Source organism: Salvia hispanica, chromosome 4 (assembly GCF_029641045.1).
Source record: "Salvia hispanica isolate PSC_SH4W2 chromosome 4, Shi_PSC_v1, whole genome shotgun sequence".
In the NCBI taxonomy this organism is placed as follows: Eukaryota; Viridiplantae; Streptophyta; class Magnoliopsida; order Lamiales; family Lamiaceae; genus Salvia; species Salvia hispanica.
The window spans coordinates 52,342,335-52,368,368 of NC_142695.1; the positions used below are offsets into that span (position 1 = coordinate 52,342,335).

General features: G+C 33.2%; 4 protein-coding genes and 1 non-coding gene across 5 annotated transcripts; 4 read left to right on the forward strand and 1 right to left on the reverse strand.

Moving 5' to 3' along the window:
- The first annotated feature begins 1,014 nt into the window (after positions 1–1,014).
- Positions 1,015–2,070, forward strand: LOC148929404 (uncharacterized). The gene is made up of 3 exons (XM_089069833.1): positions 1,015–1,097; positions 1,525–1,674; positions 1,788–2,070. The coding sequence occupies exons 1-3, from the start codon at positions 1,065–1,067 to the stop codon at positions 1,866–1,868; spliced, it is 264 nt and encodes an 87-aa protein (XP_088925959.1). The 5' UTR covers positions 1,015–1,064; the 3' UTR covers positions 1,869–2,070.
- Positions 2,071–3,050: 980 nt separating this feature from the next.
- On the reverse strand, positions 3,051–3,967 carry LOC125196501 (uncharacterized). Its single transcript, XM_048095034.2, has 2 exons — positions 3,509–3,967; positions 3,051–3,443 (listed from the first exon to the last, which is right to left on the reverse strand). Exons 1-2 carry the CDS (start codon positions 3,873–3,875, stop codon positions 3,193–3,195), a joined length of 618 nt encoding a protein of 205 aa, XP_047950991.1. The 5' UTR covers positions 3,876–3,967; the 3' UTR covers positions 3,051–3,192.
- A 10,940-nt stretch (positions 3,968–14,907) lies between these two features.
- On the forward strand, positions 14,908–17,267 carry LOC125197132 (putative indole-3-pyruvate monooxygenase YUCCA3). Its single transcript, XM_048095842.2, has 3 exons — positions 14,908–15,624; positions 16,073–16,444; positions 16,857–17,267. Exons 1-3 carry the CDS (start codon positions 14,959–14,961, stop codon positions 17,058–17,060), a joined length of 1,242 nt encoding a protein of 413 aa, XP_047951799.1. The 5' UTR covers positions 14,908–14,958; the 3' UTR covers positions 17,061–17,267.
- Positions 17,268–19,423: 2,156 nt separating this feature from the next.
- On the forward strand, positions 19,424–19,526 carry LOC125197713 (U6 spliceosomal RNA). The gene has a single exon (XR_007172239.1). It is a non-coding gene; the product is annotated as a U6 spliceosomal RNA (small nuclear RNA).
- A 2,152-nt stretch (positions 19,527–21,678) lies between these two features.
- On the forward strand, positions 21,679–25,361 carry LOC125192875 (Core-2/I-branching beta-1,6-N-acetylglucosaminyltransferase family protein). The gene is made up of 4 exons (XM_048090546.2): positions 21,679–22,445; positions 24,011–24,086; positions 24,185–24,300; positions 24,546–25,361. Exons 1-4 carry the CDS (start codon positions 21,935–21,937, stop codon positions 25,043–25,045), a joined length of 1,203 nt encoding a protein of 400 aa, XP_047946503.1. The 5' UTR covers positions 21,679–21,934; the 3' UTR covers positions 25,046–25,361.
- The last annotated feature ends 673 nt before the right edge of the window (positions 25,362–26,034 follow it).

A 26,034-nucleotide genomic window follows, 5' to 3' on the forward strand; every position in this document is an offset into this window, starting at 1 on the left:
ATCAAAAATAGGAATTTAAAGCACTATCCATCACATCGAAATTAGAATTTTTAATTTTAAAATGTAGTATTATTGATAATAATGATCAAATTTTTTCCATACGAACAAGTATAACTATAAGTTTTCTCTAATAGTGATTTATATCTCAAATTTTTGGGATATTCAAAAAAATATCTAAATTTAGATTTCATTAAATACCTTACGCTTTAGCGTTCTCTATTAAATATCGCGCAATGCAAAATTAAATGGAAAGTCTATTCATCTAAATGAAGTGAACTTAATTAATTACATTGTAAACTTAATTAATTAGTAGGAGTACGTTGTAAACAAAGGAGTTTGGCTTAATAAATTGCTTTGCTTTTATTAACAAATTGAAGATTAAATTCACAAGTCAAATCTAATGCTGGTCATTAACTACTCTATAGTCTATAGTCTATACAATAACAATTCATAACTAAAAAATATTGAGAATTGTCCAACCAATAATTTGTTTAATTGTAAATTAATCTTGAGTTATTCAAGACAAAATATATTATTGTGAATCGCATTATTTAAAAATCAATTCACAGCTTAGTCTATTATTGGTCGTGAATTAAGATAAACTAATATGAATGACATTTTATATGTTAGTGGCTACCTGTTTTTATCTTTACTATCTTAATGTGGATATTTTAATTTATTAATCCATCCTCAAATTAGTACTAATAATTTTTATTTTACGCTTTTGAGGTGGATTTATTTTTTGTATAATCAGTGGCTGTCCCACCATATCATCATCCATGCTAATAATATAATATCTTCAGTTTGTTCCGTGATTAAATATAGGATTTTATTATGACAAAATGTATAATTCATGGAGAAGGAGAAGCATATTTCATGCTAGCAGTGAGAGACACTAGTTGACAAAAATTCACTCTTCACCAACAATTTTCATAAAAAAATAGTACTGCCATTTTTCATTCATTCAATAATAAATAACATTATAAATACCCCATAAAAAGTCCAAAGCTGCAAATTCATAAAACCTGTATATTATCTTCATCCATCAAAAAAATTCAAACAAAATGTCTTCCCAACTCCAATCAGGCAACACTCAGGTAAGATATTTGTAGGTAATAGCATTTTATTTAAAATTAAATAAGTTTCAAAGTTCTCAATCTAGTAAACTCAAAAGGGTCAAATAGCAAAAACAAAATGAGTTTTGTCAATTTTTGACAAAAGATGAAGTATTGAGTTTGTACTTAATTATCTCATGCTAAAAAAGTATAGTCAAATATATAGTAGTAGTATAATATTATTATCCACATTCTTCAATCAAATAGTGTTCAGGTGTTGTTTATTTTATGAATAAAGAATAATTTAATTTATAGGTGGTGACGCCCAATATTCAAAAATAATTTTTTTTGATAATTTTTCCATTAGTAATACCTTGTCATTAACATTGCGAATACGGTGAATCAAATCCCAACATATTAGTAAGAGAAAATGTTTAAGCAATTAATCTGGATTTCAATTTTGATGTAGGCCAAGATACATGAGTTTGAAGAATCAGCTGCAAATGCGGCCCATGATAATGCTGCTGACTTAGTACATCCGATCCATGATAGGGCCTCAGAGGCTGGTGGGCAGGCCCAGGCCCATAGGACCCAAGAAGAAGCTTCTTTTTTCGAGCAGGTCTTTTTTTCAACACTATTCAAATTTAATTTTTCCAAATCTATGGTTACCATTTTTGATATGATTTTGTATATGAATGAATTTTATTATTTATTTTTTTATGATTTATGTAGACTGGAGAGCAATTTGCTAACTTGGCTCAGGGTGCCATCGATGGGGTGAAGAACACTCTTGGTTATGGAGAAAAGAAATGAACCGAGGGTACTTTTGTCATTCCACATGTTGTTTAGGAAGTTTTTATTGTACAGTATATATCGTTTAGGTATTTGGATATTTATGTACGTACATTTTTAATTTAGAAATTTTGTATTAGTAACTAATGGTAACTTAGTGTGGTGTACTATATTATCATAATTCTTTAAATGTGATCAATAGTACTATAGTATTTAAAGTGTATATATTCAATTGTGAGAGGTAAGGGTTTGTGGTAGATATCGTTTCATTTTATGTCTCATCAGATTAAATAAAAAGGAAAATAATTTAAGTTTAGGAGACGTATACATTTGTCCTCTCTATTTTATTTATAATTTGTTTCTTTCTAAATTTATAAAGCAACCACATTTTCTTAAAAATCTATGTTTGAGACTTGAGAGCTTACATTTATTTGATTTTTGGGAACAGTCAAATTAACAAAGGCCCCACTTCCACAATATAAACCATGCTTGTATATTCCAAATCATCGGCGGATAATAGGGGCTGGTATTTAATTTCATATCCTCCTCCTGCACCAACTCAAAAGAGAAAAAAAAAGAAGCAAAATGTCGGAAACAAATCTTCATAGTCATTAACTATTAAAAATTGGAGTAGTTAGAAATTAAACCCATGAAATTTGGATTTGTGTACAATTTATCCCACAACAATTATTTTAGATAAATTTATATTTGAAATGATAATTGAGAAATCATATGTTCATGACATTACCGATGAGTTATATGATGTCGTTTATTCACAAAGAAAACGACGTTGTTTGATTGAAAAACTTCAACAATATATTACACATATATACAGTCAGATTGACTTTGTCAAAAAGTATATTACAAACTAATTTGAAATTTATAGTTTCCGACTAATTTTTAAAGCCATAAAAATGGACCAAAATTTAATCAAACTTCTTAATTTTTTCAATAATTTATCTTTTTATTCTTTAGTTAACAATATCACAATTTATGCATAATTATGCCCCTACCATTCCATCATCCCTATGTACAGGTGGGACATTTTTAACCCGAAATGATACTCCACAATCCACATAGAGTAGATTAATAGATTTTCTAATATCATGCTAAATCATGAGACAAAATCGATAACACGTTAATAAATGATCGATTTTGTCCAATCGATTCGTATAGCATAGGAAAGCACAAAACAGCCACCGATTCAATCACGTTAATCATCACATAAAAAAAAAGCAAGTAAAGACAATTGCTTGTATATTCCCCCTCTCCTTCACGCAGCAACACATGCAGAGAGCCCTAATTAATCAACCAGAAAACCCTAATCAACACTAATTAACAGCATTCACAATTCCCGAATTGTCGATCTCCTTTGATGCTTAGCCATGGCCGCCGCCGACGATCTCTTCTTATGGCTCATAATCCTCAAACTCTGCCTCAAAATATCCATCTCCCTCTCCCTCTTCACCTCCTGCCGCTCCATCGCCGCCAGCCTCGCCTCCAGAAACTCAATCCTCTCCCCCTTCGCCGCCACCTCCCGCTTCATCTCCAGCATCACATCCCCATCCCCCTCCGTCTTCCAGCACAATCTCTCCTCTGCGCATCAAAATTCATCAATCGCCGCATCCAATTTCACAAAAATTAACTCAATTCGAACTCACCTTCACGCGTTCGCCGAATCAGATCGTCGAGCTCCACTTTAATCGCGAAATACAGCTCCTTCCACTTCTCCAGCGTCTGATCTCTCCTCGCCTGCTCCTCATCGGAAATTATATGATTGTGATCATTGTTACTATGTTCTAGAACCTTCCGGAGGCTTCGAATTTCATCCTTGAGGCGCTTCCTCTCTCGCTTCCACTCAGCTTGCTTGAAGGCGAACGCCATTAATTCGCGCTCGTAAACCTCGCTCTCTCGCTCTCGGATGCACATCACCTCGTGGATCTCGCATTGGAGGAGGTGGACCTTGTTTTTGAGGCCTTCCACGACCGCGTCGCTCGGGCTCTTCTCCTTGGTTTGCAAACTCCCCATTTCTCTCTGTGGACTCTGTTTCTGCGACTGGTGTTGAATAAGAAGAAGACAGGGGAGAGTGGGGTAATGTGTATTTAATTCTTCATGTGAGGATTTTGGTTTTATGAGTGTCGTTGAGCCAATAATTGAAATTTTAGTCACGCTAATTTGTATGCATATTTGATTCAAATTTCTAAGATTTAGTTAGGAATGTTTGGTGGCAACCTATTCTGTGTTGTTAAATAATTGGGATGGACCTACAAATTTAGAATTTTAAAACAATAATCTTGATGTATTTCGTTGTGAAATTTTGATTATATTGTAGTATTAATAAATAATAATTTTGAAATTTGATGATATTATACTATATGGATCATATTCTAATGCTTATAGCACCCTAATTTAAAATCAAGACCAAATCTTCACTCTTAGATTTTAAAATAAGTGGATGAGATTAAATCTTACGAATCTCAATAAATAGTGGACAAAATATCAACAAAAGGGTAATATCGTCATTATGTTATCATATGATCATTTTCGTGAATGTTTTTTTTATATCAACATAGTGTATTACAAATATCAACAATATGACATAAGAATATCAACACTAGTACAAGAAAATATCAACACATATTTATTGAGATTTTTACATGGTTTTATTGAGATTTTTTGATGTATTTGTTGATAATAATCTGGTTATCAACATTTACGAAAACTAAAATAAAAAATATCAAATTTCATCATCCGAACGTCGTCGGAACATATGCAATTGAGATCTCGTTGGAATCCTTATAAAATTATCTTTAATTTGATATATTCTTTGCGAAAAAATAATTTAAGTCGAGAGAGTTACGTAAATTTAAAGTTTTAAGATGATTTTAATGAGAGAGAATTGACATTAATATCCTCTAATTTTATTTATTAATTTTTTTTAATTAAAAATATAATTCATATGACATTATTTCAACCACTAGATCTTCTAATCTAATGACTAAGATTTAGTCTTAGTTTGGAATTGCTAATTAGTTAGCAAATTGATCACTCCCCTATACTATATAATCTAGATTTTGAAAATTTTAATTTCAAAATAATAATTTTTATGTATTTCATGATTTTCATTGTGAAAATTTGATGATATTATAAGAATAATATCATCAAATTTTGTGATAGAAAAAATATTGTAATTCAAAGTTGTATATGTATAATTATTTGAGAGCAAAGGGAAGATATAAAATTATAAATGGACAGTTATGTTATTTAGAAATTTTCTAATTTTATTTCACTTAATTTTCAAATTTTTGATTTGATTAGTGTTCAGGTTATTCGATCAAGTACGTTTAAAAATAAGTGAAATAAATTTTAACAATTTCCACACATCACTAATAGAAATGGTCCGAAACGTATAACTTGTACTACTTCCTAGTCTTTCAATTTTCCAAGTCGATTCATGATCCCGCGAGGGTGAGCTAACCCCAAAAACCGGTCCTCAGTTCGGATTGCGGGCTGCAACTCGTGTTTGGCACTTGCTTTGATGAGTACTTTGTATCGCTTTGTTCAAAGAGTATGTGAATCATCCGCTGAAAAAAGAGTTGTTTTCCGAATTTGGTCTCCCCTTTAAGTTAGAGCTACAATCTCAGTAAATAAAAATTCTATAATAATATTTCTATCGTTAAATTCTTTACCAACAAAGATAACTATCACATAATATAAACAGAATATTCTCTTAGGCATAGATTTAATTTTGGCCATGATGTATTTGTACATATATTAGACCATCACAAGCAACATAGGAGTATAATACAAAAGCAGTTCCTAATAGACTTTAACACACATTATCTTAAACATGGCTCTCAACTAGGTGTATAAATATAATATACGATGTTCAAAATTCTACATTATGACAGTATTGAAAAAAAAATCGAAACTTTATATACCAATAAAGATAAAATTAAAAAAATGTGACATTATTGGGGAAAAAATTCAACCGTCGTAATATTTTCTCTAAGACTAGAATACGCATAGTATTTCAGAATCCAATGTTCACAAATTACATACACACCAACTGCAATATAGAAAAAACACAAATATTTCTCGATTCCTTTACACTACACTCCAAACCCACACATATTAAATTCGTTACGAAATGAATTATCTAAGATTCTTGCATGGCCCTCTTTCAATAGATAAAATAGGCTCCTCCTCATAAATATGGAGCCCCCCGGTTCTCACAATATTTCACTTGGTCTTGTCTCAATAATCAAAAATCATTTATTATGGTGTCAATATTTACTCGTGAGAGGGGGTGGGGGTCCCTTTTAAAGATGTTGATATTTTGTAATTAAATAAAACATAATTAAATGGCAATAGAATATACACGCTCCACACATACATATCTACGAGTAGTTAAATTAATGAAGTGTTTGAAATTAATCACAAGTATTTACTCGTGATATATGTAAAATCTGTCATGTTTGGATAAAAGATAATGGGACACGATTAAACATTAAATCTTGTGAAAATTAGAATTGGTACAAATAATTTTGATTGATATATATAGAGTCACATGTGAATTATTTTGGTTCATCAAAATTGGAAGGATTCAACGTTTTTTGTCCACAGAATGGTCCTACATATTTTGCAGAGAATATGGAGTAGTAATATTTATGAGGCGACAACGACTTTAAATTGTGAAATGAGCATCCTAAGTTTGCCTCAAAGGGCATTTTTTTAATAAAAATAGTCATACTTTTATTTATTTTTAATATTTTATCTATCCTAAACAAACATGATATGCAATCTTTAGGATTTAATTTTAATTTGAGGGCCAATACCGTCTGAATAATGAAAAAACCTTTTAGTTGTTCATTAATATTATCAGTGGAACGAGGCCATATCAATCTAAACCAATATTAATCATTGTAAAATTTACGATTTCTCATATAAATATAGTAATTATGTTATACAGTACTTACTATATTCAAACACACGCACACACATATAATTCCTAATTCATACAGTAAAAGATATTTCTAGCGAAACTATGCTAAGTAAGTTATCCTCCAGTCAAAAATAAGCTTGCAAATAGAATAATAGATTTCGCAATATATAAATAAGTCATAACAAAAACAATAACATAAATATAAAAAACAAGCATATACAAAACAATCATTCAAATCAAATAAAATATAAAAAAACATCCCATCAATCCGGCAAACCATTCGTTATCCCACAAAGAAATAGTCTCATAGTGAGAATATTGACAATTTACTTGAGCGAGGCCTAAGATCGAGATATTGTCGTATACTTGAGAGAAAATTTTATCTTGTGCACCAATACCTAGCAAACATAATAGTGCTTGATTAATTGTATATGATGACTTGAGCTCAAGGCATGATTTAATTATTGAGTTGAGCCTATCATAGTTGGTACAAGAAATATTTTCTTTATCACTTACAAGATAGATTAAAAAAATAAAAACATAAAAAGTTCCACTAGCTTTTTCATTGACATCCCGCAGAAAGTGGTGGTTAATTACTCACAGGAAAATGTGCAGAAGTGGAGGCCATTTCCTGACAACACATGACTCTCTATTCCATAGCTTTAAATATTGCCAAAATTTTGTTGCCTGCAATTCTATATTTCTTCCATCAATATGCCAATTTCAGACACCAAAACAATTTATACTATAAGAAGGTGTGTATCAGTTCATGCATTGCAGTTCTGACCATCCTATATGTTAGGTCACGTTACTAGTATATTAATACAAACTCTCAGTGGAATAGTAGGTGGTTATTTTTTAAAAGAGAATTAATAATGTTTTTTGGGTTTACTCCGTGGTCGCGTTAACTCAAATATACAGAAATTGATTGAGAGAGAAACGTCTTACTATTATTCTTACCGACTAGTATAATATACTCCCTCCGTCCCACTTTAGGAGTTCCAGTTGAGTTCGACACGAGTTTTAAGAAATATAAAGGAAAGTTGGTGAAAAATGGAATGTGGGTCCTACTTAATAAAATGTGAGTCGAAAGTTAGTGGAATGTGAGACATAATACCATTTATGAAATATTCTAACTGGAACTCCTAAAGTGGGACACCCAAAAATAGTAAATCGGGACTCCTAAAGTGGGACGGAGAGAGTATGCTTCATGGTCGGATAGCTTGTATTTAGACTATTTACCGTAAAAATAATTTAAATGTTCCACTCCTCTAGGCTTTAGGTCCATTTTCTCATTTGGATAACAAGGAAAGCCCAAAGTATAAAGGCTTACAAGAATGGACGTTTTTCTTTGGAAATTCAGTGGTATGACAAATGGATTGATTCTACCTAATTTGCTCGCTATAATTTTCTATTTAAATTTATATATCAGGGTAGAAAATTCATATTTTAAGTCTAAATCTTAGAGTTTTGGGGCTATCCTAGCTGACTAATTGGAATAAAAGCTAATACAGAAAATTAATCTATGTATTTTTATTCGTATAGATATTATATTATTTGTAAAATAAATATATAAAACTTAAAGGTATAAGTTTCATATGAAGACATAAAATGGAACAATTTCTCTGTTCTTTTTAAGTTAATAGTGGAGGCTGCAAGGTTAAAATCGAAGATACAATTTAATTAATTTTTGAGAATTTAGTGGTGTATACAAACTTTCACACATTTTTTGAAGATCCTAAAACAGTAACATGTTTTGCAATCATGTTAAAAACGGGTCGAGTCAAATAGGTACTTGTTAATTTTATAGACCAGAACCCAAAAGGAGTGGCTACATAGTGGATATGTCCATATAAATTCAATTAATTATATATGCAAATAATCCATTAATCAATAATCGAATTAACCCAATTGATGATTAGTCACATTAAGCCTTTTGGAGTACTTTCCACACCATATTTCTGACATAGCATGTTACAAACAAACCCAGTTTTTATTATTTTTGGCCATCTATATAATAAAGAAATTTGTTGATGAATCATTGTCCATCTCTACTTATAAAATGGACATTTGTAGACTAGTTATCGATTCAACTTTATTTGCACATGCAAAAATATTAGTTCTAACAAAAAATATTGATTAGTGCTCCATTTACCATTCTTGGGCAATTTTATAACTAAACTCTCATATGATCACATGAATTAATGAATTCCCCCAACAAACACACACATGCACACAATAATATAGACCATATTCTCTCAAATATTTTAAAGAATTCAGTTGTTACCGTTATTGAGTTAGTTGCGAATATATAAATGGCCAAAATAATTAATACAATCATACTAGTATATGATATGAACCTTGGTCTTGGGGTACTTAAAATGAATTAATTATGGGGAAGATTAACTTGAATTATGGGGCGATTCTTTGGATGAAGACAGCTTAGTTCATTTAACTATTTGGCAATCTTAAAAACAGTTAAAGGAACATGAAATCTATGGATCTGGCTTAAGAATTAAGCATGAAATCTTAATACATTGAACTTTGAAAAGAATTGGTGAAAAATTACCCCAAGAAACTAGCATAATGAATATGAAATGCTTTCGATCGAGGAGATGTTTCCTTTGAATATTGTTGAATGTTTTACTTGTAATTAGTGGAGTATTGTTAGCATGATTAGTGTGTTTAACTATAATTATTGAACTAAATTGATCTCGGACCATGGTATATGATAGGCCCCGTTTGATAGTCATGGTCAAATAATGGGACTTTTCACTTTTGAAAATCTTGACTATCATTCTATCAAACAAGCAAAACACACTATTAGTCAATGTCAAATTTCAATTATCTAATCTTGGATTCTTAGCTTAAATCAAGCTATTAAAGGGTGCCTAATTAAATATAATCGGCAGTTTACCGGTTTTATTGTAGATAGTAAACAATCAAGATTATGAAATGCTCCCCATATATACTAGAAAAATACTAAGTAATACTTTCTCATACCAAAAAAATATTGTCAATATTGCACCAATGGAGTACCACATTTTACAATTCGTTACATGTAATTTTCGGTTTAATCGGAGTATAAGTTTTAACTATATTTAGTTAGTAGTATTATACTATATATGATCAAAATTAGAAACATATGATATCATATTGACAGTTTTAATTAAGTCACACTAATATGTAGATATTTTATTAGCTAATATAATCATGCATATTACCTAACAATATATATGACACAGTGATATTGATATCAAATTTACCAATTAAAAAAAAAGTTACCCATGCACATGACTAGACAATTAATTTTCTTTTCTATTTATTTCTTAGGAAACACTAATTATTAATATGTTTGTATCACATATAAACAAATTTTGTGGTATGGTATCACTACATGATTATAATTTATACCGATCTTTAATATTGACTATTACCGAAAGCTGAAGTTCAACATACTCCCTACAAGAGTGTAATTAACACACACTATTAAATAAAGTGTGACATTAAATGTACATACACACAAAATTTTAACATGCATCCACTTTGTAAAATATCTTTCTCACCACCAGGTCCAAGTGCACCATATACTCAACCATTTACACATGTTGTAATAAAGTCATCAATAGAATGGGATAATATTTTTGAAAAGAAGAGCTGCCACTATAGTTCATTATTTTTATTTTATTTTTTCTGTGGGGAGAGGTCTACAGACTCTATACGACTAAAGTTAATTAGTTAGCTAGTACTTCCAATTAAGCCGCAAATACCCAAAATGAGTAGTTTCAAAATGATGAAATGAATCACATTTCTCGAGGATCCAATTCTATTAATGAGGTCAGTTGTTTCTGCGTGAATGAATGGAGACTAATTCCATCAATGGTAGTAGTAATAAAGTTCAAAATAAATTTGCTTTGCAAACTTCAATTATTTGGATACGAATGTCACCAATTTTATAGCCAAATTAACCTCGTGTTACCCATCCCTCAACTTCTTATTTTACAACTCAACACTTTTTGGTGTGCTTAATATTTTTTTTAGTTTCACAATAATAATAATAATAATAATAATAATAATAATAATAATAATAATTATAATAATAATAATAATAATAATAATAATAATAATAATTCTAGTTCCAGTATTACTAGAAATCCAAATATTTTTCAATGAATTTGGTCAAAATTCAAAATATGATTGATTGAGAAAATGAGCAAATTTATAATATACAGTACTTTGATAAATTGATTAGTTTATAACTTATCTAGGCATTATCTTTCAGGTATTTACAGCTTCAAATAAAACGGTAATATATAATATTAACTTATTAGAAATGTAATAAGTGCAAACTCTAAATATTGTACAAATTTTAAACTATTATCTGGACCATTAAAAAATGTCAACAGATGATAAAATAGTAGCAATAAAAAATATCAACACAGTGTCAACGGTTGATACTGGGTTGATATTATGCTGACACTGTGTTGACATTTTCTATTGCTACTATTTTTGTCATCTTTTGATATTTTTCAAAAGTCTAGATCATAATTTGAAGTTTGTACAATATATGAGTTTGCATTTTATCACTACCCATAAATAATTATATATATCTATATATATGCTTGAGGTGTTCCTATATACCAACTAAGGAAACTTTCCTTCCCAGTGATATTTTTCTTAAACTATTTTGAAGATGCAAATATCTAATATATCATCAATTCAAAGTTTTTGAAGTTTGTGAATAATAACACGACGGGTAAAAGAATCATACTCCTTAGTCTCTTAATAAGAATCCTATTTAATTTTAATATGAATTTTTAAAAATATAAAAAAAAATGAATTTAATAAATTAGTAGAATGTGAGTGTCACTTACCATTTATGATAAAAAAAATGAAATATAACTCCTAATTGTAAGTTTATTATAATGTAATGTTGAGTCCTTGACAATACAATCCAATTGATAAAATATTTCTTGTTCATTTCGATAAGTCCATGTTTGAATCATTACGATTTATGGAATAAATGAATGACCACTGTATACTCCGTATCATTTTACAGAAAATTAAAAACGAAGAAAAAAAAATGAAATAGCTAAAGGATATTTGAGAAACGGAAAAATAATCAGTATATTTATGTAAGACCATCTTCAATCATTTACGCCAAACTCAAACCCATTTTTGAGTATAACTCACATAAAAAAGTAGTTTTACTCCAACCATTTACATCATCTTTAAGTTTACACCATTTTTAAGTATTTGTCTAACAAAATTTTGACGTAAACACCAAATTTGATGTTATTCTATTGAAAAATCCAAAAATGAGTTTGAGTTTGGTGTATGGTTGAAGAAATTATCTACACCAAAAATGAGTTTTGATGTACGGTTGGAGATAGTCTAACAAATTACATATCGATTTAAAATTGTATACCTTATAACAGTTACGTCATGACGTAATACTATTTTTTGTCACGATAAAATTTAATGAAAACAGCACGTTTCCATACACATTTCGAACCATAATTTCGTTCTCCTAATAGCGATAATCAAACACGGCTTAGAAAAATGAATATCAATAAAATGAATGCTGTATTAATTAAAATATCTAAAATATTGGAATATAAACACTGGTCCTGCTGAAAACGTGCTAGAGTATGGGTAGGCACAACCTTTGAGCTTTAGCGTGGGCCTAAAACAACAAAAGTTTGAAGCCTCCCGAGCATACAAATTTTTTTGTAATGATCTAATACATGGAGTATTTCACATATCTCATATCTTCAAGCCTAAAACTTTCGTCTACAAGAATATGCACTCTTTCCTTTTAGTCCGTCCCACAAGAATATGTACTTTCTAATTTTAAAAACTCTTTTCTTTCCAATGAGGTGACACTCATTCTCTACTAACAATATTGTAATTACTTTTTATCTCTACCTTTCTCTTACTTTATCAATATTGCATTAATTCCCATGCCAAATCTAAATGCATATTTTTTTAGGACGAAGAGAGTAGTTATAAATATTGAAGCCAAGCCATTCAAAATAGAAACAATAATAAATTCCAACTTATGCAAAAGAAAAGCTACTTATAAACATAAAAATACTGCAAATACAGAGACAACACATATTCTGACGTTATCTGTTATCCGTACCTTCACGACATATTAATAACACTGCTATATAGTGTAGCCCGGTAGCAAGTTTGAACACCCCCTTCAAAAGCCCACTTCACGTGAAGTCACAGCTCTTAACCTTCCCTCCATTTTGCCTAAAGATTTATGACCACTCATTGAATACGATACTATGCGAATTCTATTTATAGTTGAATATTTATAGATGAATTGAACAATTTTAGGTGATACTACAAATTTATGCAATTTTTTTCTTATATTTTAAATGAGCAAGAGCACTTAGATACGGATGAATAGAAGGTGATCATAGTACAAATTTTTTCTTTAAATTTTAAAATGAGCAAGAACATTTAGATGAGGATGAATATATTTTGGCTAAATTTATGTATTTTTTAAATTTAATTAGTACTCCACTACTTATTTATTAAGCAAAGATAGTACGGAGTATTTTGTACTACTCCTCTGTAATGGATTGCACTTACTATTGTAGTTTAGTTTTTATAAAGTGTGGGGCGGATATTTGATAATTTGCCTTTTTTAGAATGGTCACGTCAGTATGATATCTAGTGTCTACAATATAACTCCACTAATTAAAACTATTATATATCTACCATATGTATTTTTTGAAAAAGATTTACTCCATAAAATAATTACCAAGCTATCTGAAATAAATTTTTTTTTGGCGTCGCTTAATACTAAATCAAAATTAGTAGTATGATCTTATTTTATGGAATACAGCACATAATTCATAAAGCAACTTTATTCTACCATATGCATCATTTTTAGGATAGGCGCTAATTAATCTAATTTAAATACAATTGAAATATCAACAACCGGCTAATTTGGCCTCACTTAATTTATATTGTAATGTCTAATTAAGTATTAAGTACTCCCTACGTCCAACAAAAGAGGTCACACTTTTCTTTTTAGTTTGTCCCACAAAAGATATTACATTTCCTCTTTTGGAAAAAGTTCCTTCTCACATCAATTATAAAATTATATTTTCTCTCACCCCTTAATACACAAAATAACATCGCCTAAAATCCCGTGTCATTTTTCAAGTGTAACATCTTCTCTGGAACGGAGGGAGTACGATATTATACATTGGAATTAGTATCTTGGGATCGGTATCAATAGCTCATGCTGCCCACTATTAGCTCTAGGTTTGAGAGTTCAAACTTCGATGGATTGATATTTTCTTGATATAGATCGATTCAATGAATTTATTCACGATTTATACATGAAATTAGTTTTGTAGCATATCTATATTTATTTATCTATTTTATTATAAGTTTTTCCGGAATAAATCAATTTATTGGAGTACGTATCAATTTGTTAATCGCGAATGAGACTTTTATCATACTCCATAAAATAGGAGAAAAGTCAAACTTCACAAATTGCACATGAAATCGTTTATCAAATTTTCGATGTTTCACATGTATTTCATTTTTATTTATAACTATTTTCTTTTCAATTATTAACTGTTGGTGTTTAATTCAATTACTTTGGTTATTAAAATCAGAATATATAACGTAATGAATAAGAGTAAAATGTGCCGTATGGACCTTAATTTAAAATAAGAAAGTTTATTTGTTCCTTTTTTAGGATGTTTGGAAATTTAATCCAATTTTTGAAAAAATACTACTATTATTTTAATGTTTGTTAACCCTTTGACCGAAATTTACGAGATACACCTAGTATGTAGGAAGACTACTTGTACTAGTTATACAAATTTTGCACAATTTGTACTAGTACTAAATATACTAAAATTAAATAAAAAGCAATTAACGAACTCCTCTAACTCGTCTGGTAATATAACCTAGGTGGCATCCTAGATTTGCATAATGTATAAAAAAGTTGGGCAAATTGATCTCGAAAAAGACAAATAAAACATCATTTTCAAGTCCTAAACACTAGTTCCATTTTCAGCAATCTCTATATAAACCCCTCCCCCCTTCAATCCCCCTCCACACATTCCCTCCCCTTTCCCCGATCTCACGAATTCCGTTTCCTAGATCCGTCACTTCTTATTATCATTCCCAATGAGCACCAGCTGCGACCAGTCGTCGTCCAATCGCGACGACCTATTCTCGGGCCGTTGCGTGCTAGTAAACGGCCCGGTAATCGTGGGCGCGGGCCCCTCAGGTCTCGCGGTGGCGGCAGGCCTCAAGCAAGAGGGCGTGCCGCTCGTGATCCTGGAGCGGGCCACCTGCATTGCCTCGCTGTGGCAGAACCGGACCTACGACCGCCTCAAGCTCCACCTGCCGAAGCAATTCTGCGAGCTCCCCTACGCCCCTTTTCCGGCGGACTTCCCGGAATACCCCTCGAAGCGTCATTTCATCGAATACCTCGAGTCCTACGCTAGAAGGTTCCAGATTGTTCCGCGCTTCAACGAGTCGGTTCTGTCCGCGAGCTACGACCGCGCCTGCGCGCTCTGGCGCGTCAAGACCGTCTCCGGCGGCGCCGCCGTCGAGTACATCTGCCGCTGGCTGGTGGTGGCCAGCGGCGAGAACGCCGAGAAGGTGGTGCCGGAGTTCGAAGGGATGCATGAGTTCGGCGGCGGCGTGATGCATGCCTGCGATTACAAGTCCGGCGAGTTTTACAGAGGGAAGAAGGTTTTAGTCGTCGGATGCGGGAATTCCGGCATGGAAGTTTCGCTCGATCTCTGCCACCACGGCGCGTATCCATCGATGGTCGTCCGGAGCTCTGTGAGTCACTTTTTCTCTCTCAATACGCACCGAAAATAAACAGCAGGGGATGCTGTGCAAATCATAGGCTTTGATCTACACAGCATCCCTGCTGTATATTTTGCCACAACAGGGGATCCAAGTCCGAAAATAATAGACAGAATATCACAATAGTTAAAAAACTTACTTGTTACATTATTTATTTCAAAAATTTGATCGAACTAGACATGTGAATCTACTACTACTACATTAAGTATATATATGTATGCCAATCTGATCAGGACAATTGCCTGACATAATAATGATACTAAAAGTTCTATTTCTCTATTATAGAAAATATATAAACTGTATTATAGACTTTTTGGACCATATATTTATATTTGACTGCATTAATTAATTAAAGTCAAATCTTAATTAATTGAACTATTGAAGTGTGATTATACTTATTAGTCCATATATCTTTGGTCAGGTTCATGTGTTGCCTAGAGAAATCTTGGGAAAGTCGACGTTCGAGTTGGGGGTGTTTCTGATGAAATGGCTGCCAGTTTGGGCAGTGGACAAGATACTGCTTGCGGCGGCTAGGTTGATTCTCGGAAACATCGAGAAATACGGGCTGAAACGGCCGCCACTTGGGCCGTTACAGCTCAAGAACAACCAGGGCAAGACGCCGGTTCTTGACATTGGCACGTTGTCAAGAATTCGAACCGGGGACATCAAAATCGTCCCGGGAATCAAAAGATTCTTCCAAGGAGGAGTCGAGCTCGTTGACGGTCAACTTCTTGAGATGGATTCTGTTATCTTAGCTACCGGATATTCTAGCAACGTTCCGACATGGCTTAAGGTGAGAGAATCTTGCATCTTTTTATGTGTGTGAACAGTGGTCGGTTATATTTTTGTGTAGATTCATGTGACAGTTATGGAAGTTAGCTTCATTCTAGATTCTATTTTCTGAATCTGGTCATTACAAATTTTTTAATGAGTTGAGATAAAATAAATAAATAAAATAATGCTCAGGACATTTTTTTTCCTCTGCCTTTGTGTTTGGAATTGATTTCTCCAAGAATAGGGAAGTGAGAAAACTGAGAAATGGATAAATGGGCACATGCAAGATTGAATTTTTTTTAGCTTTGTGCAATTCCCTTTCTAACCCTGATAACAATTAGGACATCACCCTCACTATTGCTCTAAAAAGGTGTCTGTTTTTTTCTTTAGTAATGTGATTGATTATTAATTGTGATGATATTTGTTAACAGGAAAATGAATTCTTTTCAAAAGATGGGTTTCCAAACTCACCATTTCCCAATGGATGGAAGGGCAAATGTGGTTTATATGCAGTTGGTTTCACTAGAAGAGGGCTGTCTGGTGCATCTGTGGATGCTATCAAAGTTGCAAAAGACATCATCAAGATTTGGAAGACTGAAACCAAGCAGAAACATCACTCTGTTAAAGTGCTGTAGTGAAAAAAGTGTTGTCTTTAAAGTTTTTGGTTGTTATCAAGAAATGAGAGACTAGCCCTCTCCATGAATAGTCCCAAGTCAATTTTGTTTATGGGGCAGTTTTGTACAAATTAAGGAAGATGAGGCTTTTCCCCCTTTCCTTTTTAGTGGTTAAGTTAAGGGATTTGTACAAAGTGTTGGATGGAATGTTTGGGATCATTTCTTCTTCTTTCAATTGGTCCAGCTAGTGTAAGTGATAGTGCATCTATCTCTCTACAAGAACTTGGTCCATTTCTGGACCCATTAAATGTGATAGAGCCCTATACCCATAATTCCAAATATAAATAATTTATTTAATGTGATTTCGACTCTTCACTGTTTTTCTTTGGGAAGTACATTAGAAAACACTAGAGAGAGTCCATGTTAGCCAGCACATGGATAGAGCCCACACCAAGAAGAAGAGATTGTGCCATGGATTATGTTCTATGTGAAAATCTAGGTTTGTGTTAGCATAAAGTCGTAATTACTTATAACTCGTCACTCTCATAGACCACAAATTAGATTCGTAACAAAAATCTTAAATCACGAAAACAATATAAACAGGAAGAACAAAGGAAAAAACCAAAATTTGATATTTTTAACATGTGGTGCTCCCGGATTGGCCGATTCCATGAGGCTTGGACTGCTCTCAAGGCTGCGGAGGCGGCCTACTCCACATCCGCGCCTTAAATTCGGCCAAATGTTGTTATAAAAGAATAGAGAGATCAAGCAATAGAAAGAGAGGTAGGAAGATGGGTAGTTGGAGGTGTGCATGGGGTGCATTTAAGGATTATAACCCAACATCCATTATTCCATGCTTTGATGTTACGACACAAAGCAAGTCATTTTCACAACCAGGTTCATATATTAAGTTCCAAGAAACATATGGATGGATGAGAACCTTCATATAATCCAAATTTGAAATTTTCAATGTTATTTTATCATGTCAAAGCTACAATGTCAAACAAACTACACTCATTACCCTGACTATTCATTCCCAAATTGGGTAGCATGTCAATTTTGAATTTATTGGTGGGATCAACGCCATAAGTCCATAACCGATCATCATACTATGATTGCATTACTCAAACCGACGAAATTCGTCTTTGCATAAGTATATCTGTGTCCGAAACAGAAAAATGATGGATCCAACAATATATTTGATCTTTAAATTAGCCCACGACTAGAACCACTGTATAAGTCGAATGAGATATTAATCAACTTATCACTAATTGGTTTAAGATAGTACTCATGGCTTTTGGGTTACAAAAAGAAACAAAAATTGCACGTCGACGTACAATAAAACTGAAACTAACTGTATATCAAAAATTGGTTTTGAGACGGAACTCACGTACTTCTGTCGTCATCAGATCTTGAATAAATGAGTCGAACCGACTATGCATGCATGTGTTGCAAAAGTGAATGAATATAACCAAATGACGAAATGTGAACAAGAGAATCTATAGAAGATATAGAGAATGAAAAGCATAACATACATACATATACAGAAAGACAACCCACATGAGATCCCATGCTTTGAGAGATACAACCATGGTAACGAACTCCCAAGAATTAATTGGCCTCTCCCCTATTGCTTCACCACCACACACAAGAAATTAGAAAAAACAAAAATAGGTGAATCTCAAATCTTGATCATCTTAAAAACAGTCAGTCAGAAGAGACATGGTAGTGTCCTTCCCTATTGAGATTTCAAATGTTTCGATTTAGTCATATAATTTATTATTTTTGTCAACTATGAAAATGTGTATGTTAGACATCAATACTACCAAGAGAAAGAGAAACACATGGGGAATATATCACCCATCCCTTCTTGCCTTGCATTTGAGCTTTGTTTTCAAAACGTCAATAACATGCTACTAAATGCATCCCATGAATTCAAGTTTATATAACTCGACCAACATATCCAAAACTTTACTTATATGTCTGATCAAGGAAGTGACAATATATGTAAGATCAGTGAGCAAAGAACAAATAAAATTTTATAATAAAAAAAAAACAAGTAAAACACAACATAGACAAACACCTTCCTCCCACAGTACTTATATGTCATTAATATCAATTTATTTATAAAAATATTAATAATATAATTCCCACTTACATTGTTCAGTTCTCCTTTTACTTTGAAAATTCCAAAAAAATCATATAAACACACTATACTATTTTAGAAGTATATATACCAAGGTCACATAAAATGGGCCGAGATACAGCAACTCTAGGCCCAACATGCAGCCCAAAGTCTGTTTAGGAAATCAAACTTTATCCCACATCGGATAGCTATGGCAATCATAACAAAATTTATATACTTCCAGCTTAATGAATGAACTGTCCCTTCGGGGACATCCGATAAAATTGGAACGATACAGAGAAGATTAGCATGGCCCCTGCGCAAGGATGACACGCATAAATCGAGAAATGGTCCAAATTTTTTTTCTTTCCAATTTTGTTTCTTTTTTCAATTAAAAAGATAGCATTATGTTCTTAAGCATATTTTATGATCCCATTTTCGGTATAATTCAGTTTTAACAAACTGTCCTATTATACAAATCCGATCACAAATAGGTGACTAAAATTATTGGAAAAATTTTACGTCTTTTGAATTTAATACTACTAACAATATAATAAATCATACTAGTATTTAAAAATAAAATTATGCATCACTTTTCAATTTATCAATTTTAATAATCAATTGTTATCTAATAAAAATCATACTGGATTAAAATTAAAAAATGAATCATATATCCTGATTCAGTATTATGAACTCTCTAAGTTAAAATTCATCCTAAACATACAAAATTTAAAATTAAAATAAATCATTTTATAAACTATTTATGTTTGAGGCTGTTGGTGGATTTTGAGATCATGCATTTGGTTGATGCAGTTTTTTATCGTCTTGTATTAGTCATGCATTCTTGCTAATCCTCACAAACTCATTATTTTCAGGGTAGTTTATATTCAACTTCTGTTATTTTTTGAAAGAACAGTAGATCTTATAGAGTATTTATATTTATATTTATCATGCTTTCTTTTATATCCTTAGAAACTCATTATTTTGAGGGGAAGCCAAATATATGCAACATTCCCATCCAATTTTCTAGTATAAAGTCAAGAAAATGCAACATGTAGAAAGTACTCCCCCCCATTTTTTTGTAGTGCCCTCTTCTATATGGCAATGAAAATCTTTTTAGTTCTGGTTATTCTATCAATTATTTGTATTCAAAATATCGCTCTCAAAATTAAAATACCTGCGATCACGGAAGGATACTCAGTTTATATATTCAATGAATTACCTGAAAATTCTCCAACGTTAAGAACTCATTGTTATTCTGGTGATGATGATTTGGGAAATCATACGCTTCATGAACACCAAAACCATCATTGGCATTTCCACGTAAATATTTTTCAGACGACTCGTTTCTCTTGCAGTTTTTGGTGGGATGGAAGACATAAGGCTTTTGATGTGTTCTATGCAAAAACGGGGCAGATGTGCCAAACTGGATTGGGTATTAACGTATGTAGTTGGATCGTTGAGGATGACGGATTTTATTTTAGTCCTTCTGAACATTATGAATTCGATATGAGAAAAATGTACAATTGGGATTAAGAGTGATTTGTTAAGAAAACTAGGTAGTAGTAGCACACAAAATTATGCTACCCTTATCTGTCATGAACCAAATTCTTCATATGGAATATGGTATGGAAATGCGTGCATTTATTATAAGATATCACTGTGTTCTTAAGTTCTATATTTGTGAATAGATATACTCCCTCCGTCCGTGAATAGGAGTCCTGGTTGGCTATTTTCATCCGTCCGCCATTAGGAGTCCCGGTTAGACATTTTATTTTAGGAGTATAAAAAATGACCCCACTTTTCCCTTAATTTAGAAGCTGCAATTAATTTTAATCCACTTTGATTGCAAATAATAATATAAATGGGTCTCACATTCCACTATCACACACTTAAATTATTACACTCAAACTTTTCTTAAAACCCATATCCAACTCAACTGGGACTCCTATTCGCGACGAATGGAGTATTAATACTACTCCAGTATGGATAACTATTTTTTTAGGTTGACTACAGATTTACTGAATCCAAAGCCACCATGTATTTATAAATAAACAATGTCATTTTATTGTTTGGTTGAAAACATCATTGATATATTACACTATTTATAAATAAACAATGTCATTTCATTGTTTGGTTGAAAACATCATTGATATATTACACTTAGCCAACCATATTTTTATGTCATGGGATAATTTATAACAAAATCTAAATTTTATTAATTTTTCAATTGATTTTTAAAATTATAGAATGGACCAAATTTGACAAACAATAATTTTTAACAATTTAACCTTCACAAAATGTACTAAAATTTGAACGGTTTTTCACCAAATGCCCCCCACCCCAAGAACAATCCGATCACAAAAGGCAACCGCAATTGTATTTAATTATTTTCAATATTAAAAAAAACATAATTATTGAAATATTTTGAAATGAAGATAAATTAATAGAACTAATAACTAGTAACTCTTTCAAATTAAAAAAATAAATATACATAGAGATGAAAAAGGTAGAAGGTTTATTGTTGAAACTTGAAAGGGATAACATTTGATCAACATTCTCTTTGATAGCTTCATCACACTTCCCCAGTTACCGGAATCGGAGCTGATTAAGCTGAAAAAGATGATCGGAAAATGCGAATACTGAGTAGATTAGCCTCAGCCACCACCCACCAAGTCGTGTAATTGAAGCAAAAAACGAATCCCAAACCCCACACACTATTCCCAAATCAAAAATCTCAATTCAAATCCCCCAATTCCCAATTCCGGCAATGCCACCCGCCGCCGCCATCCCTTCCCTCTGCGTCCTCACCCTCTTCTCCATCCTGCTTTTCCTCTCCCTCACCACCGCCCCCCGCCGCCCCCCGCCGCCGTCGCTCTTCCCCAGCCGCCACCGCCTCCTCCTCCACGACAACCAGACCGCCCCCGCCCCGCCCCCGCCCAGACTAGCCTACCTCATTTCCGGATCCGTTAACGATTCGGGGCGGGTCCTCCGCCTTCTCCACTCCGTGTACCACCCCAGGAACCAGTATCTCCTCCACCTCGATCGCTCTGCTACCCAATCCGAGCGCGACGCCTTGGCCGCCACCGTCGAATCGGCGCCGCTTTTCAGGGCTGCGGCGAATGTCCATGTTGTTGGCAAGGCGGATTATGTCCTCTCCAATGGGCCGTCGGCGCTCTCCTCCACGCTTCACGGCGCCTCTGTTTTGCTCCGTTTGTCGGACAAGTGGGATTGGTTTATCACTCTCTCTGCTGCTGATTACCCGCTTGTCACTCAAGATGGTACCTTTATTTGATTGGTTATGTGATTGCTTAACATTCTTTATAAGTATTTCTTTGGCTTGTTTTAGGGTTTATTCACAGTTATTGTGTTCTTGACAATTTGCAATTGGTAGTTGCTTGGCAATCAATGATAGCTTTATGTCATAGTTGTTTCTGTTATATGCTTTGAGTTAAGTTAGTTGATGTGTTAGTTACCTAATATGATCCTCGTAGCCTCAATGTATGTTTATCTTGGCTTCGTTGTCTGTCGATTACTAGATCAAGTTTGGTATTGTTTGGGATTCTAGATTTTGCTGCTTCGACTATTCGTTGTTTTGTGTATTTAGTATGTGTGTTCTTCCGCATTTCATGGATATACGATTGGATTGGTTCATTTTGCATATAAGGGGGGAATTGGGACACTAACTTTTCTGTTAGACAAATCTGAGGTAGTACCACATATACTTCTTTTGTGTTTGACAAATGCAAATGTGAGTGTTACAACTGAAGTTTGTTGTAGTTGGTGTTTGTGAGTTCAATAAGCTCTGTGTTTATTGTCAATCTGATACTTGAGCTTTGGCAATTGATGGTTGCTTGGCAATCAAAACATTAGCTCCATACCCTAATTGTTTCTGTTGTGTGTGTGTGTGCGCGCCCTTGAAGTAAAGTTAATGGATGTGTTATTTTTTTAGTTTGCTATGTTCTTGAAGTTTCTTTAGCTTCTTTTAGCTCTGCGTTTATTATGGATATGATTCTAGAGCTTTTTCAATTGATAGTTGCTTGGGAATAAAGACAGTAGCTTTATATCCTTGATGTTTCAGTTGTGTGTGTGAGCGTGCACGCTTTTAGTTAAGTTAGTGGATGTGTTGGTTACTTATGACTTGCCTAATCTGGTCTTTGTAAGCTCAAATCTCAATGTATTTTTTCACGGCTTTTATGGTTGCCGGTTACTATATCAAGTTTGGTACTGTATGGGATTATAGATTTGATGCTTCTCAAAGCTGTTTCAACCAGTGGTTGCTTTGTGTATTTAGTAGTACTATGTGTTTTCTTGAGCATTTAATGGATATACGTTTGGATTGCCTCATTTTGCGTATAAGTTGGAACCATATACTTCTTTTGTGTGTGACACATGCGAATGTTACAAACTTACAACTGAATTTTGTTGTAGTTGTACATATATCGTGAACTCGATAAGCTGTTTTAGCTCTTATAGTGTTGTACATATATCGTGTGCATTGCATATATCGTGTGCTTCCCCCATCCCAGTAGTTTCATGTACATGTGTTCTCAAATGTGTGCAAGAACATAGTGTGATTAAGATTTTGTTGAATTATGTTATTTTGTTATTCTTTTACTCTGAATATGTGTTCCAATAAAGGCTTACTGAACCATCTACTTTGACACATTGAGATAACTTCACCTTATCATATAACCAAAGAAATCATACAAAGTTTATAGATGTGTCGTTTTTATCCGGAGTTGGCAGAGGATTTGTTGATTCTTCCATGTCTATAAACTTCATAATTTTTTAATTTCATAATTTTCTTGTTACAACATTTGTGATGTGGAGCTTTTGTCTGCAGATCTTTTGCACATATTGTCATATCTACCTAGGAATCTTAATTTTGTGAATCATACAAGCTACATTGGCTGGAGGGAGTAAGTTTTCTTCATTTTGATTCAGAACTTTCTCGAAAATGCATTAGTTTTCTCTAGCAGTTCTTATCGATGTTTCTTTTCGTGTACTTTTATCTTAGATCGAGGAAATTGAAGCCGATAATAGTTGATACTGCACTCTACCTTACTGACAACATTGAGACATTTTTTGCAACTCAAAATCGACCACTGCCAGATGCCTATCGCTTATTCACAGGTTTGTTGAATTCTCATTGTTTTATATGGCAACAAAAATGAAGAAAGAGACGATGAATTATAAAAGACAGGTCAAGACCACGTGATCAAATAGTATCAATCACCAAACATACTAGTATTAGGTGTGGATTTGGATCTGCGAATTGGACGATCGTAATAAATCTCAGTTTCGTTAGACCATCTTACACAAGTTTTTTCGTGTTTGTATGAGAGTTATAAAGAATATCTTGTTTATGTTGCTTCTAGGTTCATCAATGGCTCTCTTGAGTCGAAATTTCGTCGAGTTCTTCATCTTGGGAACAGACAACCTACCAAGAACTCTACTGATGTACCTCTCCAACACACCGAAACCAACTTCCGTCTACTTCCCCACTCTTCTGTGCAACTCCCGTCAATTCAAACGGACAACAATCAACCACAGCTTGCTTTTCTCCTCTCTCGACTCCAGGCAGCGGATCCGCCAGCTCAACTCCAGCGACTTCCAGGAACTAGTCCAGAGCGGAGCAGCCTTCGCCTCAGCCTTTCCCCAGAACGACCCCATTTTGGACCGTATCGATCTAGAGCTCCTGCAGCGCTCTCCCAACAAACCAGTACCCGGTGGCTGGTGTTTAGGTGACTCCGGTGAGCATAAATGCAGCGTTTGGGGTGATTCCGACGTTCTAAGGCCTGGCTCAGGAGCCAGAAGGCTCGAAAAACAACTGGTTCGGCTTCTGTCGAAGGAACCGACTCAATGTTTGGATGAGTAATCCATGCTTCTGAATCTGATTAATATTGCTAAATGCATTTTTACTCAACTAATTCAAAATCTCTCCAAAAAAAACTTCTACCAATTCTTTATTGTGGGCTTTGGCTTTAGCTTTTCTTTCACATATGAAATGTAATGGTTACAAAACTGTTGGTCGGAGAGGAAGCGTCTTAACGGTTGGTGCGGGCTTAGCTTGACAGATAACTAGTTTAACAAGAATATCTGACCATATAATTTATCTTTTGTCTTTAATATAGCTACATGTTGGAGCCAAAGTTTTAATGATAACGAGTGTTTGATTAAATTTACTTTGAAAAGCTTGTATGTTAATTTTCATCCAATATTTTAATTCAGCGTATAATTACGATGCACTTTCCATTTAAGTCTTATTTTATATTCTTCCGTTATTATTTGTGGCTTACATGATTTGGGCACGTAATTATTTAATGAAATACTGTGTAAATGTTAAGTGATATACTTATGAATTTTTTTGATATATAACATTTATATATTAAATGTCGACTTATTTGGACTAATCTATAGGTGCAATTTAATACTCCCTCCGTCCACGAATAATAGACCACATAGTGAATGACACGGGATTTAATGTGAAATTGGTAAAATAAGAAAGAAGGAAAATAAGTAAGAGAAAAGTAGTGTTAGTGGGATGTGGGGTCCATAGTATTAGTAGTGTTTAATTGTGTTAAGGTAGCAAATTTGGGATCATTTTTCAAACTGGGTATATTTTTCATGGACGGAGGAGTACTCCTTTTTTATTGGGCCTAAATCAAACATTAGTTTTAATGTACCTAGAACACGCTCACATTTTGCATATTAAATTTTCATATGTATAATAAAAATATTAAATGAGCAATAGAAAAGAAGATATTTAATAAATCAATCAATATAGTATAATCATAAAAAAGCACGCACTTGAATAATGAATGATATACTCCTATAAGATTAGAAAGGTGAAAAATTAAGATACAC

Excerpts from the sequence above, each read along its gene's own strand:
- LOC148929404 (XM_089069833.1), top strand. The coding sequence starts at position 1,065 with ATGTCTTCCCAACTCCAATCAGGCAACACTCAG. Across the intron at positions 1,098-1,524 it reads TCCAATCAGGCAACACTCAG|GCCAAGATACATGAGTTTGA; the intron begins GTAAGATATTTG and ends ATTTTGATGTAG. Across the intron at positions 1,675-1,787 it reads AAGCTTCTTTTTTCGAGCAG|ACTGGAGAGCAATTTGCTAA; the intron begins GTCTTTTTTTCA and ends TGATTTATGTAG.
- LOC125196501 (XM_048095034.2), bottom strand. The coding sequence starts at position 3,875 with ATGGGGAGTTTGCAAACCAAGGAGAAGAGCCCGAGCGACGCGGTCGTG. Across the intron at positions 3,444-3,508 it reads GATTCGGCGAACGCGTGAAG|AGGAGAGATTGTGCTGGAAG; the intron begins GTGAGTTCGAAT and ends TTTGATGCGCAG.
- LOC125197132 (XM_048095842.2), top strand. The coding sequence starts at position 14,959 with ATGAGCACCAGCTGCGACCAGTCGTCGTCCAATCGCGACGACCTATTC. Across the intron at positions 15,625-16,072 it reads CGATGGTCGTCCGGAGCTCT|GTTCATGTGTTGCCTAGAGA; the intron begins GTGAGTCACTTT and ends ATCTTTGGTCAG. Across the intron at positions 16,445-16,856 it reads ACGTTCCGACATGGCTTAAG|GAAAATGAATTCTTTTCAAA; the intron begins GTGAGAGAATCT and ends ATTTGTTAACAG.
- LOC125192875 (XM_048090546.2), top strand. The coding sequence starts at position 21,935 with ATGCCACCCGCCGCCGCCATCCCTTCCCTCTGCGTCCTCACCCTCTTC. Across the intron at positions 22,446-24,010 it reads CCCGCTTGTCACTCAAGATG|ATCTTTTGCACATATTGTCA; the intron begins GTACCTTTATTT and ends TTTTGTCTGCAG. Across the intron at positions 24,087-24,184 it reads AGCTACATTGGCTGGAGGGA|ATCGAGGAAATTGAAGCCGA; the intron begins GTAAGTTTTCTT and ends CTTTTATCTTAG.